The sequence below is a fragment of the Pseudophryne corroboree genome, chromosome 4 (genome assembly GCF_028390025.1).
Source record: "Pseudophryne corroboree isolate aPseCor3 chromosome 4, aPseCor3.hap2, whole genome shotgun sequence".
Lineage (NCBI taxonomy): Eukaryota > Metazoa > Chordata > Amphibia > Anura > Myobatrachidae > Pseudophryne > Pseudophryne corroboree.
Window position 1 is genome coordinate 583,151,064 of NC_086447.1, and position 15,093 is coordinate 583,166,156.

Below are 15,093 nucleotides of genomic sequence, written 5' to 3' on the forward strand. Positions count from 1 at the left end.
ACAATGAAACCAGACAGAGCAGAATACCTGCAAATGAATCCGTTAGTATGTGACCAAGTCCCCAGTACACAACACCTGTGAATAAATCCGGTATTATGTGACCGAGTACACAGTAGAATAGTATACACTTAATAGGTAAATACTGTGACGCACTATATAAAAGACCCTGACACACCTAGTCCCTTAGGGTACACTGAAAGTAAAACCTTACAGCAGATACAGGCACACACAGTCACATTAGCAATGCAGATAATTATTAGCATGACAATAAAACTATCACAACGCGGTCCTAGACAGGAGGTATATATTAGAATACTTGTACAATATATCCTGTAATTGCTACACTTTTTCTTAACCAACGCTGTCTATATAGAGACATGTAGAATACTTAAGTGTTTGTAAAGTCACAGCGCTGTACAAGGGAGACCTTGCATTGCAGTCTCGGAGACCAGACGCAGCTTAGCTCTAAAATGGTGCCCAGCGCCTCAGTCAGGGAGTGAGGGAGTGTGAGGAAGCTCTAGGGTGAGAAAATCTGCAGTAAATGGCGCCTTGGGCTGGGGAGGAGCTACAGGTCAAGCCCCGCCTCCCCTATGCTGGGCCTCACCACCGGTACTACCGAGCCTTATCAGCAGGGGTGTTAGTACACCTGACCTGTACTCCTATGCCCTGACGGATATAGTGGGGTCCCTGAGGGGCAACAGTGTCCACACCTGCGTCGCAGTCCGTCTACCTAGACACGAGATCGGAACGCGATTTAATGGCGGGTCCCGCTTGGGGGACACTCTTACCTCCTCCCTGTAGCAGCCATGCGAACCAGGAGTGTTTCTGCGACCGTGTGCCTAGAGCTGTAGCGTCTCCGCCGCAAGTACCCGGGAACAGGCCACGGGAGTATGCGATGCCGTTTGGGAGGTGATGGAGACGCAGTGCTGAATGTCACCCTGACATATCAGTGCTGCATCCCTTGAAGTCTTCTATAAAAGCTTTTCTTCAGGGCTGCCCAGCGCAGCCCTCCTGTTAGTGACCTGCTTCTACAGGCACCAACTGGAAACTGAGCTCACAGTGCCTGGAGTCAGGGTTATAGAGGAGGCCCCACAATGCATCCTGGGACAGCCTAATGCTTTAGCCTGTTGGTACTTCTCTGGATCAAAATCCACTCTACACCCAATGTTTTCCCTGTGGAACAGTGTACCCCGCTGCAGAAATCCAAAATTTGAATAAAATAATCAGTCTGATATGCCTTAAGTTATTTCAAATAAAGGCACTTTCTAATTTGAATAGAAAATTATACCCTGCTGCTAATCAAACCATGGACATCCTCTTAATGTCAAGTGAAAGTAGATCACTCACCGATTATACTGCTACTCACCATGCAAAAATGATTGCCTTTCCAGAACTTCAGTTGATGCATCCCAATGCCACAGCGATCCATCCTCAGAACACGTGAATAAATGATCTGGTTTTGAAGGGTGAAAATGGACCTCCCACACTACATTAAACAGACAGAAAAATATATACATATATAATATAGTATAAAATACATACATACATACATACTAGCTGAATACCCGTGCTTTGCTACGGAATGTAAAGAATAATGCCAATCTTTGTCAGGCCGCACCTCTGGGCTTCCCCAGATTGATGCTGTCAAAATGCTGGTGCTGAGTAGAATTATCCGCCTCCTTCTCTGCCCCGTCCCGCCTCTGATGCTGCCCTGCTCAGTGCTCTAAATGCTGGGACGACAGGCCAAGCTCCGCCCGCTGTATGTTAAATATGTTAGGTTAGCAGGCTGACTATGTCAAAAGGCCCTAGGTCTCCTTGCTTAGCTTTGACACTAAAGGGTGCCTCTGCCCCCTAGCCGTGGGTGCCTCTGTGTAAATTGCTCCAGGCATTCAAGAGTTATGCCTGAAAACCATGCATTTTTACATGTCACCCCCTTCCCACCCACATCCCTAGGGGTGCTAGGAGTGTCTTACCCCCACAGAATTTCTTTCCAGATTGTAAGGCATGTGTGTACCAAGTTTGGCGTAAATTGCTCCAGGCATTCCAGAGTTATACACAAAAACTATGCATTTTTACATGTCACTGCCTGCCCACCCCCACAATTTTTCTTTCCAGATTGTAAGGCATCCCAGAGTTATGCTGGAACATATTTACATACATCCAAATTTTAAATAAAAATAAAATAAAAAAAAATAAGATTTTACTCACCGGTAAATCTATTTCTCGTAGAAATCTATTTCTCGTAGTCCGTAGTGGATGCTGGGGACTCCGTAAGTACCATGGGGATTAGACGGGCTCCACAGGAGACTGGGCACTCTAAGAAAGATTTAGTACTACTGGTGTGCACTGGCTACTCCCTCTATGCCCCTCCTCCAGACCTCAGTTAAGGAAACTGTGCCCGGAAGAGCTGACATTACAAGGAAAGGATTTTGGAATCCAGGGTAAGACTCATACCAGCCACACCAATCACACCGTATAACTTGTGATAAACTTACCCAGTTAACAGTATGAACAAACAACAGAGCATCAAACAATGGATGCCAACATAACATAACCCTTTATTAAGCAATAACTATATACACGTATTGCAGAAAGTCCGCACTTGGGACGGGCGCCCAGCATCCACTACGGACTACGAGAAATAGATTTACCGGTGAGTAAAATCTTATTTTCTCTAACGTCCTAGTGGATGCTGGGGACTCCGTAAGGACCATGGGGATTATACCAAAGCTCCCAAACGGGCGGGAGAGTGCGGATGACTCTGCAGCACCGAATGGGCAAACACAAGGTCCTCCTCAGCCAGGGTATCAAACTTGTAAAATTTTGCAAATGTGTTTGAACCCGACCAAGTAGCAGCTCGGCAAAGCTGTAATGCCGAGACCCCTCGGGCAGCCGCCCAAGAAGAGCCCACCTTCCTTGTGGAATGGGCTTTCACTGATTTTGGATGCGGCAATCCAGCCGCAGAATGAGCCTGCTGAATCGTGTTACAGATCCAGCGAGCAATAGTTTGCTTTGAAGCAGGAGCACCCAGTTTGTTGGATGCATACAGGATAAACAGCGAGTCAGTCTTCCTGACTCCAGCCGTTCTGGTTACATAAATCTTCAAAGCCCGGACTACGTCAAGCAACTTGGAATCCTCCAAGTCACAAGTAGCCGCAGGCACCACAATAGGTTGGTTCAAATGAAAAGATGACACCACCTTTTGCAGAAATTGCGGACGAGTCCGCAATTCTGCCCTGTCCATCTGGAAAACCAGATAGAGGCTTTTACATGACAAAGCCGCCAAGTCTGACACACGCCTAGCCGAAGCTAAGGCCAACAGCATGACCACTTTCCACGTGAGATACTTTAGCTCCACAGTCTTAAGTGGCTCAAACCAGTGGAATTTCAGGAAACCCAACACCACGTTAAGATCCCAAGGTGCCACTGGTGGCACAAAAGGGGGCTGAATATGCAGCACTCCCTTAACAAACGTCTGAACCTCAGGCAGTGAAGCCAGTTCTTTTTGAAAGAAAAATGGATAGGGCCGAAATCTGGACCTTTATGGACCCTAATTTTAGGCCCATAGTCACTCCCGACTGTAGGAAGTGCAGGAATCGACCCAGCTGGAATTCTTCTGTAGGGCCTTCCTGGCCTCACACCAAGCAACATATTTTCGCCATATACGGTGATAATGCTTTGCTGTCACGTCCTTCCTAGCCTTTATCAGCGTAGGAATAACTTCATCCGGAATGGCTTTTTCCGCTAGGATTCGGCGTTCAACCGCCATGCCGTCAAACGCAGCCGCGGTAAGTCTTGGAACAGACAGGGCCCTTGTTGCAACAGGTCCTGTCTGAGAGGCAGAGGCCATGGGTCCTCTGTGAGCATTTCCTGCAGTTCCGGGTACCAAGTCCTTCTTGGCCAATCTGGAACAATGAGTATTGTTCTCACTCCTCTTTTTCTTACAATTCTCAGCACCTTTGGTATGAGAGGAAGAGGAGGAAACACATAGACCGACTGGAACACCCACGGTGTTACTAGTGCGTCCACAGCTATCGCCTGAGGGTCCCTTGACCTGGCGCAATACCCTTATAGCTTTTTGTTGAGGCGGGACGCCATCATGTCCACCTGTGGCAGTTCCCGTCGATTTGCAATCTGCGTGAAGACTTCTTGGTGAAGTCCCCACTCTCCCGGGTGGAGGTCGTGCCTGCTGAGGAAGTCTGCTTCCCAGTTGTCCACTCCCGGAATGAACACTGCTGACCGTGTGCTTACGTGATTCTCTGCCCAGCGAAGAATTCTGGTGGCTTCTACCATCGCCACCCTGCTCCTTGTGCCGCCTTGGCGGTTTACATGAGCCACTGCGGTGATATTGTCTGACTGGATCAGAACCGGTTGGTCGCGAAGCAGGGTCTCCGCTTGACTTAGGGCGTTGTATATGGCCCTTAGTTCCAGGATATTGATGTGAAGGCAAATCTCCTGCCTTGACCACAGCCCTTGGAAATATCTTCCCTGTGTGACTGCCCCCCACCCTCGGAGGCTTGCATCCGTGGTCACCAGGACCCAGTCCTGAATGCCGAATCTGCGACCTTCGAGAAGGTGAGCACTCTGCAGTCACCACAGGAGAGACACCCTTGCTCTGGGGGATAGGGTGATTAACCGAGGCATCCGAAGATGTGATCCGGACCACTTGTCCAGAAAGTCCCATTGGAAGGTATGGAACCTGCCGAAGGAAATGGCCTCGTATGATGCTACCCTCCTTCCCAGGACTCGAGTGCAGTGATGCACTGACACCTGTTTTAGTTTGAATAGATTCCTGACCAGTGTCACGAGCTCCTGAGCTCTCTCTATCGGGAGATAAACCTTTTTCTTGTCTGTGTCTAGGATCATGCCTAGGAGAGGCAGATGAGCTGTAAGCAGGGCCGGATTAACAATGGGGCGGATGGAGCAGCAGCTCCAGGCCCCCCATTGAAAATAGGCCCACAGTCCTGCATGCCAGTCTGAAGTGCCAGGCGCCTGCCACAACAAATCACATACATGTAATGCAGTGCGCCCCGGCTTACCCCTATCTGCTAGCCGCCGCCGCTAAAGGCAAGTCGCAGGGTACCAGCTGCAGTGTGTATACGCTAGCGGCGCCCGACCCCTGCTGTCCCCGGATCTCCCTTCTAGTTCTTCCTTTCTGTGCCCTGCGTGTGGAGAGACGTCATCATGTCTCTGCTTATGCGGCGCCGCGGTGGAGCACAGTAAAAAAAAAAGCAGCTGGCTTCAGTCTTCTGTGCCGGGAAGGGCACTCTTTCCATTCTCACCATGCAGCCAGCAGGCGCTGCAGCAGGGCCAGCGCCCGGCCCCAAGCTGCTCCAGGCACAAAGTATAGACCTGCCTCCAGTGTCACATTCAGCACAAGTAAAAGTAAGGTAAATGAAGTATAAATGTATATTGGTGCTTCTCCTGCAGGTGATATATGTGATATGTGCATATATAGCTGTCTTTAGGGATAATGGGTCAAGTGTTCCCCAGGATATTGATACATAGTAAATTATATAGGTTTTTGTGTCCCTGGTGCTTTAAAGCACAGTATCATATGGGTTGGGTATGTGTGACCAGCGGTCAGGAGACCACCGGTCACAATATCAATGGTGGGATCCCTGCTGTTAGATAGCTAGCCAGCGAGGGCGGTGAGCGCAACAAAGCCCCTTGGTGGCTTGCTACGCTCGCCATAGGTTCTATTCCCACTCTATGGGTGTCATGGACACCCATGAGTGGGAATAGTCCCTGTTGGACGGCATGCCGACTGGCGGGATATTCAGGGTTCGGGATCCCAGCATCAGTATTGTGACTGCCGGTCACATAACCGCATCCCTGACAAATAGATTACTTTCTGTATGGAATACATACTGCCCAAAAATATTTATTTAAAAAAATAAATACATTCATTGAATGCACAAAGATTCTTCTTATTAACAGACGTTTATTTATTTATTAACAGTTTCTTATATATTGCAGCAAATTCCGTTGCTCTTTACGTTTGCATACAAACTGGCTGTGCAAGCAACTATTAAAGAGAAATGATATATCTTATAAAAAATAATAGTTTAATAATAAGATTTTACTTACCGATAAATCTATTTCTCATAGTCCGTAGTGGATGCTGGGGACTCCGTCAGGACCATGGGGAATAGCGGCTCCGCAGGAGACAGGGCACAAAAGCAAGCTTTTAGGATCACATGGTGTGTACTGGCTCCTCCCCCTATGACCCTCCTCCAAGCCTCAGTTAGGTACTGTGCCCGGACGAGCGTACACAATAAGGAAGGATCTTGAATCCCGGGTAAGACTCATACCAGCCACACCAATCACACCGTACAACTTGTGATTTTAACCCAGTTAACAGTATGATAACAATGAAGTAGCCTCTAAAAAAGATGGCTCACAACAATAATAACCCGATTTTTTTGTAACAATAACTATGTACAAGTAATGCAGACAATCCGCACTTGGGATGGGCGCCCAGCATCCACTACGGACTATGAGAAATAGATTTATCGGTAAGTAAAATCTTATTTTCTCTAACGTCCTAGTGGATGCTGGGGACTCCGTCAGGACCATGGGGATTATACCAAAGCTCCCAAACGGGCGGGAGAGTGCGGATGACTCTGCAGCACCGAATGAGAGAACTCCAGGTCCTCCTCAGCCAGGGTATCAAATTTGTAGAATTTAGCAAACGTGTTTGCCCCTGACCAAGTAGCTGCTCGGCAAAGTTGTAAAGCCGAGACCCCTCGGGCAGCCGCCCAAGATGAGCCCACCTTCCTTGTGGAATGGGCATTTACAGATTTTGGCTGTGGCAGGCCTGCCACAGAATGTGCAAGCTGAATTGTACTACAAATCCAACGAGCAATAGTCTGCTTAAAAACAGGAGCACCCAGCTTTTTGGGTGCCTACAATATAAACAGCAAGTCAGACTTTCTGACTCCAGCCGTCCTGGAATTATATATTTATATATTTTTATATATATATATATATATATATATACACACATATATATATATATATATATTTTTTTTTTTTTTTTTTTTTTTCAGGGCCCTGACAACGTCTAGCAACTTGGAGTCCTCCAAGTCCCTAGTAGCCGCAGGCACCACAATAGGTTGTTTCAGGTGAAACGCTGACACCACCTTAGGAAGAAACTGGGGACGAGTCCGCAGTTCTGCCCTGTCCGAATGGAAAATCAAATATGGGCTTTTGTAAGACAAAGCCGCCAATTTTGACAATCGCCTGGCCGAGGCCAGGGCCAACAGCATGGTCACTTTCCATGTGAGATATTTCAAATCCACAGATTTGAGTGGTTCAAACCAATATGATTTGAGGAATCCCAACACTACGTTGAGATCCCACGGTGCCACTGGAGGCACACAAGGGCTGTATATGCAATACTCCCTTGACAAACGTCTGGACTTCAGGAACTGAAGCCAATTCTTTCTGGAAGAAAATCTATAGGGCCGAAACTTGAACCTTAATGGACACCAATTTTAGGCTCATAGACACTCCTGTTTGCAGGAAGTGCAGAAAACGACCTAGTTGAAATTTTTTCGTGGGGCCTTCCTGGCCTCACCCACGCAACATATTTTTACCACATGTGGTGATAACGTTGTGCGGTCACCTCCTTCCTGGCTTTGACCAGGGTAGGTATGACCTCTTCCGGAATGCCTTTTCCCTTAGGATCCGGCGTTCAAACCGCCATGCCGTCAAACGCAGTCGCGGTAAGTCTTGGAACAGACAAGGTCCCTGCTGGAGCAGGTCCTTTCTTAAAGGCCGATGCCACGGTTCCTCTTGGAACAGACATGGTACTTGCTGAAAGCAAATCCCTTCTTAGCTCCCGAGGCCATTAGTCCTCTGTGAGCATCTCTTGAAGTTCCGGTTACCAAGTCCCTCTTGGCCAATCCGGAGCCACGAGTATAGTTCTTACTCCTCTATTCTTATAATTCTCAATACCTTGGTTATGAGAAGCAGAGGAGGGAACACATACACCGACTGTTACACCCACGGTGTTACCAGGACGTCCACAGCTATCGCCTGAAGGTCTCGTGACCTGGCGCAATACCTGTCCCATTTTTTGTTCGGGCGGGACGCCATCATGTCCACCTTTGGTCTTTCCCAACGGTTCACAATCATGCGGAAAACTTCCCGATGAAGTTCCCACTCTCCCGGGTGGAGGTCGTGCCTGCTGAGGAAGTCTGCTTCCCAGTCGTCCACTCCCGGAATGAACACTGCTGACAGTGCTATCACATGATTTTCCGCCTAGCGAAAAATCCTTGCAGTTTTGCCACTGCCCTCCTGCTTCTTGTGCCGCCCTTTCTGTTTACATGGGCGACTGCCGTGATGTTATCCCACTGGATCAATACCGGCTGACCTTGAAGCAGAGGTCTTGCTAAGCTTAGAGCATTATAAATTTGCTCTTAGCTCCAGTATATTTATGTGGAGAGAATTCTCCAGACTTGATCACACTCCTTGTGTGACTACTCCCCAGCCTCTCAGGCTGGCCTCCGTGGTCACGAGCATCCAATCCTGAATGCCGAATCTGCGGCCCTCTAGAAGATGAGCACTCTGTAATCACCACAGGAGAGACACCCTTGTCCTTGGATATAGGGTTATCCGCTGATGCATCTGAAGATGCGATCCGGACCATTTGTCCAGCAGATCCCACTGAAGAGTTCTTGCGTGAAATCTGCCGAATGGAAGCGCTTCGTAATAAGCCACCATTTTTACCAGGACTCTTGTGCAATGATGCACTGACACTTTTCCTGGTTTTAGGAGGATCCCGATTAGCTCGGATAACTCCCTGGCTTTCTCCTCTGGGAGAAACACCTTTTCCTGGACTGTGTCCAGAATCATCCCTAGGACCAGCAGACGTGTCGTCGGAACAACTGCGGTTTTGGAATATTTAGAATCCACCCGTGCTGTCGTAGAACTACTTGAGATAGTGCTACTCCGACCTCCAACTGTTCTCTGGACCTTGTTCTTATCAGGAGGTCGTCCATTTTCTTTGAAGGCGAATCCTCCTTTCGGTCATTACCTTGGTAAGGACCCGGGGTGCCTTGGACAATCCAACGGCATCGTCTTGAAACTGATAGTGACAGTTCTGTACCACGAACCTGAGGTACCCTTGGTGAGAAAAGGCAAATTTTGGGACATGGAGGTAAGCATCCCTGATGTCCCGGGACACCATATAGTCCCCTTGTTCTTTGCTATCACTGCTCTGAGTGACTCCATCTGGATTTGAACCCTTGTAAGTGTTCAAATTTTTCAGATTTAGAATAGGTCTCACCTAGCCTTCAGTACCACCATATAGTGTGGAGTAATACCCCTTTCCTTATTGTCGGAGGGGTAATTTTATTATCACCTGCTGGGAATACAGCTTGTGAATTGTTTTCAATACTGCCTCCCTGTCGGAGGAAGACATTGGTACAGCAGACTACAGGAACCTGCGAGGGGGGAAACCTCTCGACATTCCAATCTGTACCCCTTGGATACTACTTGTAGGATCCAGGGGTCCTGTACGGTCCCAGCGTCATGCTGAGAACTTGGTAGAAGCGGTGGAGGGCTTCTGTTCCTGGGAATGGGCTGCCTGCTGCAGTCTTCTTCCCTTTCCTCTATCCCTGGGCAGATATGACTCTTATAGGGACAAAAGGACTGAGGCTGAAAAGACGGTGTCTTTTTCTGCAGAGATGTGACTTAGGGTAAAAAACGGTGGATTTTCCAGCAGTTGCCCTGGCCACCAGGTCCCATGGACCGACCCCAAATAACTCCTCCCCTTTATACGGCAATACATCTTTGTGCCGTTTGGAATCTGCATCACCTGACCACTGTCGTGTCCATAAACATCTTCTTGCAGATATGGACATCGCATTTACTCTTGATGCCAGAGTGCAAAATATCCCTCTGCGCATCTCGCATATATAGAAATGCATCCTTTAAATGCTCTATAGTCAATAAAATACTGTCCCTGTCAAAGGTATCAATATTTTTAGTCAGGGAATCCGACCAAGCCACCTCAGCTCTGCACATCCAGGCTGAGGCGATCGCTGGTCGCAGTATAACACCAGCATGTGTGTGTATACTTTTTAGGATATTTTTCAGCCTCCTATCAGCTGGCTCCTTAAGTACGGCCCTATCCGTAGATGGTACCGCTACTTGTTCTGATAAGCGTGTGAGCGCCTTATCCACCCTGAGGGGTGTTTCCCACCGCGCCTTAACTTCTGGCGGGAAAGGGTATACCGCCAATAATTTTCTATCAGGGGGAAACCCACGCATCATCACACACTTCATTTAATTTCATCTGATTCAGGAAAAACTACAGGTAGTTTTTTCACCTCACACATAATACCCTTTTTTGTGGTACTTGGAGTATCAGAAATATGTAACACCTCCTTCATTGCCCTTAACGTGTGGCCCTAAAAGAAAATACGTTTGTTTCTTCACCGTCGACACTGAAATCAGTGTCCGTGTCTGGGTCTGTGTCGACCGACTGAGGTAAATGGGCATTTTACAGCCCCTGACGGTGTTTGAGACGCCTGGACAGATACTAATTTGTTCGCCGGCCCTCTCATGTCGTCAACCGGCTTGCAGCGTGTTGACATTGTCACGTAATTTCCATAAATAAGCCATCCATTCCGGAGTCGACTCCCTAGAGAGTGACATCACCATACAGGCAATTTGCTCCGCCTCCTCACCAATATTTTCCTCATACATGTCGACACACACGTACCGACATACAGCACACACATAGGGAATGCTCTGATAGAGGACAGGACCCACTAGCCCTTTGGGGAGACAGAGGGAGAGTTTGCCAGCACACACCAAAACGCTATAATTATCCAGGGACAACCTTTATATAAGTGTTCCTCCCTTATAGCATTTTAATATATATACATATCGCCAAAGCAGTGCTCCCCCTCTCTGTTTTAACCCTGTTTCTGTAGTGCAGTGCAGGGGAGAGCATGGGAGCCTTCCCACCAGCCTTTCTGTGAGGGAAAATGGCGCTGTGTGCTGAGGAGAATAGGCCCCGCCCCCTTTTCGGCGGGCTTCTTCTCCGGAGTTTTAGATATCTGGCAGGGGTTAAATACATCCATATAGCCTCAAGGGCTATATGTGATGTATTTTTCGCCATACAGGTATTATACATTGCTGCCCAGGGCGCCCCCCTCCAGCGCCCTGCACCCTCCGTGACCGCTGTGTGAAGTGTGCTGACAACAATGGCGCACAGCTGCAGTGCTGTGCGCTACCTGATGAAGACTGAGAGTCTTCTGCCGCCTGGTTCCGGACCTCTTCATCTTCAGCGTCTGCAAGGGGGGTCGGCGGCGCGGCTCCGGGACGAACCCCAGGGCGAGCCCTGTGTTCCGACTCCCTCTGGAGCTATGTCCAGTAGCCTAAGAATCCAATCCATCCTGCACGCAGGTGAGTTGAAAATCCCTCCCCTAAGTCCCTCGATGCAGTGAGCCTGTTGCCAGCAGGACTCACTGAAAATAAAGAACCTAAAAACTTTTTCTAAGTAACTCTTTAAGAGAGCCACCTAGATTGCACCCTTCTCGGCCGGGCACAAAAACCTAACTGAGGCTTGGAGGAGGGTCATAGGGGGAGGAGCCAGTACACACCATGTGATCCTAAAAGCTTGCTTTTGTGCCCTGTCTCCTGCGGAGCCGCTATTCCCCATGGTCCTGACGGAGTCCCCAGCATCCACTAGGACGTTAGAGAAATCACCTTTAAAAATATCACTGTTTAATAAGAGACATCAAAGGACTTATCTTGATACTTAAAATCCACCGCATTAATACAAAAAATATGTGACCAGTGCTAATATGGTTCACTTTGTAGATACATTGTGGTCAATCCTATTAGTCGCAATGATTTTGTGGGTGCGAATAATCGCGGCAGAAGCCGCACTTTAGGAGCTCACACAAAAGTGCTCACTGCCCCACAGAGCTCAGAGCATTTTGGCGCGAATTCAACCTGAGGTCATCTCAAGAAGGTTGCGAGATCGGGTGCCGTTGCCAGTGTTAAAACACGCCCTTCGCGGATAATAGGATCGACCCCATAGTCATGACCCTGAGGAAGATCAGTATTGGGTGAAACATGTAGGCCAGTTACCTGCACCCCCTCTCGCCCTTCCCCCTCCCCCCTGTCCAGACACACCACCAGCAAGTTAGCAGCAAAGAGCCACTGAGCCTAACAGCTGCTCCCATAGTCATACCAGGAAGAAAGACCCAGGAACAGCAACGGGACTCGCAGAGCTGAAGAAGAAAGGCTACAGCTGCCCAGAGGGGGATCTTCAACCACAAGCGGAACAGCGCATCACATCCTAAGGTACCATACGGTTTGCAAATGAAGCAGTACAAATCTGCACTACAGTACATGCTGCAGAAAGACTGTATTCAGAACCTATGATTAGGGAGGTAAAGGTGCACCCCATATAGAGACTTTAAGACAGAGGTTCCCAAATGTGGTCCTAAAGGCACCCTAATTGTCCAAGTTTTAAAGATATCCATGACTCAGCACAAATGGTTAAATCATGTTGACTGAGGTACTGTACTGATTAAGTGGCCTGTGGCCAAGCATGGATATACTTAAAACATGGACTGTTAGGGTGCCTTGAGGTCAGCGTTTGCAAACCTCTTCTTTAAGACACAGAAATAGCGTTATGCAGAACCCCTATACAGCACAAAAAACCCTATCGAATTTGCTCCACGGAGCTTAACACGGTACTGTACAATGTCAAAACAATGTATCTAGGAAGTGACACATTAGCACTGGTCACTTTACTGATATTTAGTATCAATGCAGTGGATTTTGAGTAACAAGATTATACGGGATGTGTTTGGCATCCCAGCGGTCAGGATACCAGCGGTCATGCGACCCGAAACCGCCGCCGAAACACTGACCACGGGATCCCATAGGTAAGTATCTGGGTGGGTATTAGGGTTAAGGCCCAGGGGTGTAAGCTTGTGGTTAGGCATTAGGGGTTTAGGGTTAGACACTAGGGGGGCGGGGGGGGGGGGGGATAGCTTACTTACCCCCCAAAACTGTCGGGATTCTTGATTTCGGGATGCCAGGGTTGGTCATGTGACCGCCGGCATCCCGAATGCCGGGATAATGAATCACACCTGATGATACCTTTGATGTCTTTTGTTAAACACTGATATTTTTAAAGTGATATTAAATTATATTAAATTATTAAGTTTTTATAATCACTCTTGAACAAATAATTGCTATGCAGAGCCAGACAGACAGTTTGTATATAAATGTCTGTACATTTTTAGAATCTTTATGTATTCCATAAATGTTTTTATTTTTTACTTGAATATTTTTTGGGCAGTGTGGTCATTTCTTGTTATAGCGCCACTATTAAGTAGTTGATGGTAGGCACTAGCTATGACCTCCATAAAGTTAGCCACACCCACTATTCAGACTACACCCACATCACTAGTCACAGCACTACAGGGCTTGTCACACCTCCTGCTGAGGCACACAATAGGCCCTTCATAAAATTCAGCTCCAGGCCCATGTGGACCTTAATCTGGCACTGGCTGTAAGAACCAACTGCGACTTTGGAATATATAGAATCCAGCCGTGTTGCCGTTTCACTTCCGGAGAAAGCGATACGCTGTTCAGCAGCTGCTCTCTTGATCTTGCTTTTATGAGATCGTCCAAGTACGTGATAATAGTGACACCTTGCTTCCGCAGGAGCACCATCATTTCCGCCATTACCTTGGTGAATATTCTCAAGGCCGTGGAGAGACCAAACGGCAACGTTTGAAATTGGTAATGACCATCCCGTACCGCAATTCTGAGGTACGCCTGATGAGGTGGATAAATGGGGACATGAAGGAATGCATCCTTTATGTCCCGAGTCACCATAAAATCTCCCCCTTTCAGGCTTGCAATGACCGCTCTTAGCGATTCCATCTTGAACTTGAACCCTTTCAGGTATATGTTCAGGGATTTTAAATTCAATATGGGTCCGACCGAACCGTCTGGTTTCGGGACTACAACATGGTCGAATAATAACCCCCCCCTTGTTGAAGGAGGGGAACCTTGACCACCACCTGTTGAAGATACAATTTATGAATTGCAGTTAACACTGTTTCCCTCTCGTGGGGGGAAGCCGGCAGGGCCGTCGGTGAGGGGGCATCTTCTCAAAGTCCAGCTTGTATCCCTGAGACACAATATCTATTGCCCAGGGATCTAACAGGGAGTGAACCCACTTGTGGCTGAACTTACGAAGGCGTGCCCCCACCGGGCCTAGCTCCGCCTGTGGAGCCCCAGCGACATGCGGTGGATTTTTGTAGAGGCCGGGGAGGACTTCTGTTCCTGGGAACTAGCTGTGTTGTGCAGCTTCTTTCCTCTGCCCCCGCCTCGGACGCACCTCGGACTTTCTTGTTTCTTTATTCGAAAGGCTGCATTTGATAATGTCGTGCTTTCCTAGGCTGTGCAGGAATATAAGGCAAAATATCAAAATTACCAGCTATAGCTGTAGAGACCAGGTCCGAGAACCCTTCTCCACACAATCCTCAGCCTTCCACATGCCTCTTAAGTCGGCATCATCTGTCCATTGCATATTCTACAGGACACGCCAAGCAGAAATCGACATAGCTTTGACTCTAGGACCCAGTATACTCATGTCTCTTTGGGCATGTATAATAGATAGATATAGATATATATATATATAGATATAGATATATATAGATATAGATAGATCTATCTATATCTATATATATATATCTATATCTATATATCTATCTATCTATCACTTAAGACAGCATCTTTAATATATATATATATATATATATACACACACATACATACATATGTATATCTATATACATACTAGGGTCTCAATCTCTGCTGATAAGGTACCTGTCCACGCTGCCACAGCGCTATAAACCCATGCCGACACAATCGCCGGTCTGAGTAGTATACTAGAATGTGCACGCTATCTGCAGGATCCCTGAGAATAGCTAGTGCTACCTTCTGTGCAAACGGGACACCCTAGGGGAAGATTCCCATCACATCCTGGCCCTAGTGGGGAAAGGATACTGCTTGAGAATTTTTTGTGGGAAGCTGCAGTCT

General features: G+C 47.8%; 1 protein-coding gene across 1 annotated transcript in view; it reads right to left on the reverse strand.

Moving 5' to 3' along the window:
• Positions 1 to 15,093, reverse strand: part of NUP43 (nucleoporin 43) — a 235,492-nt gene that overhangs the window by 52,493 nt on the left and 167,906 nt on the right. Inside the window, exon 7 of the mRNA XM_063917518.1 lies at positions 1,367 to 1,486. Within this exon, the coding sequence (XP_063773588.1) occupies positions 1,367 to 1,486 (120 nt within the window). The remainder of the gene's footprint in view (positions 1 to 1,366; positions 1,487 to 15,093) is intronic.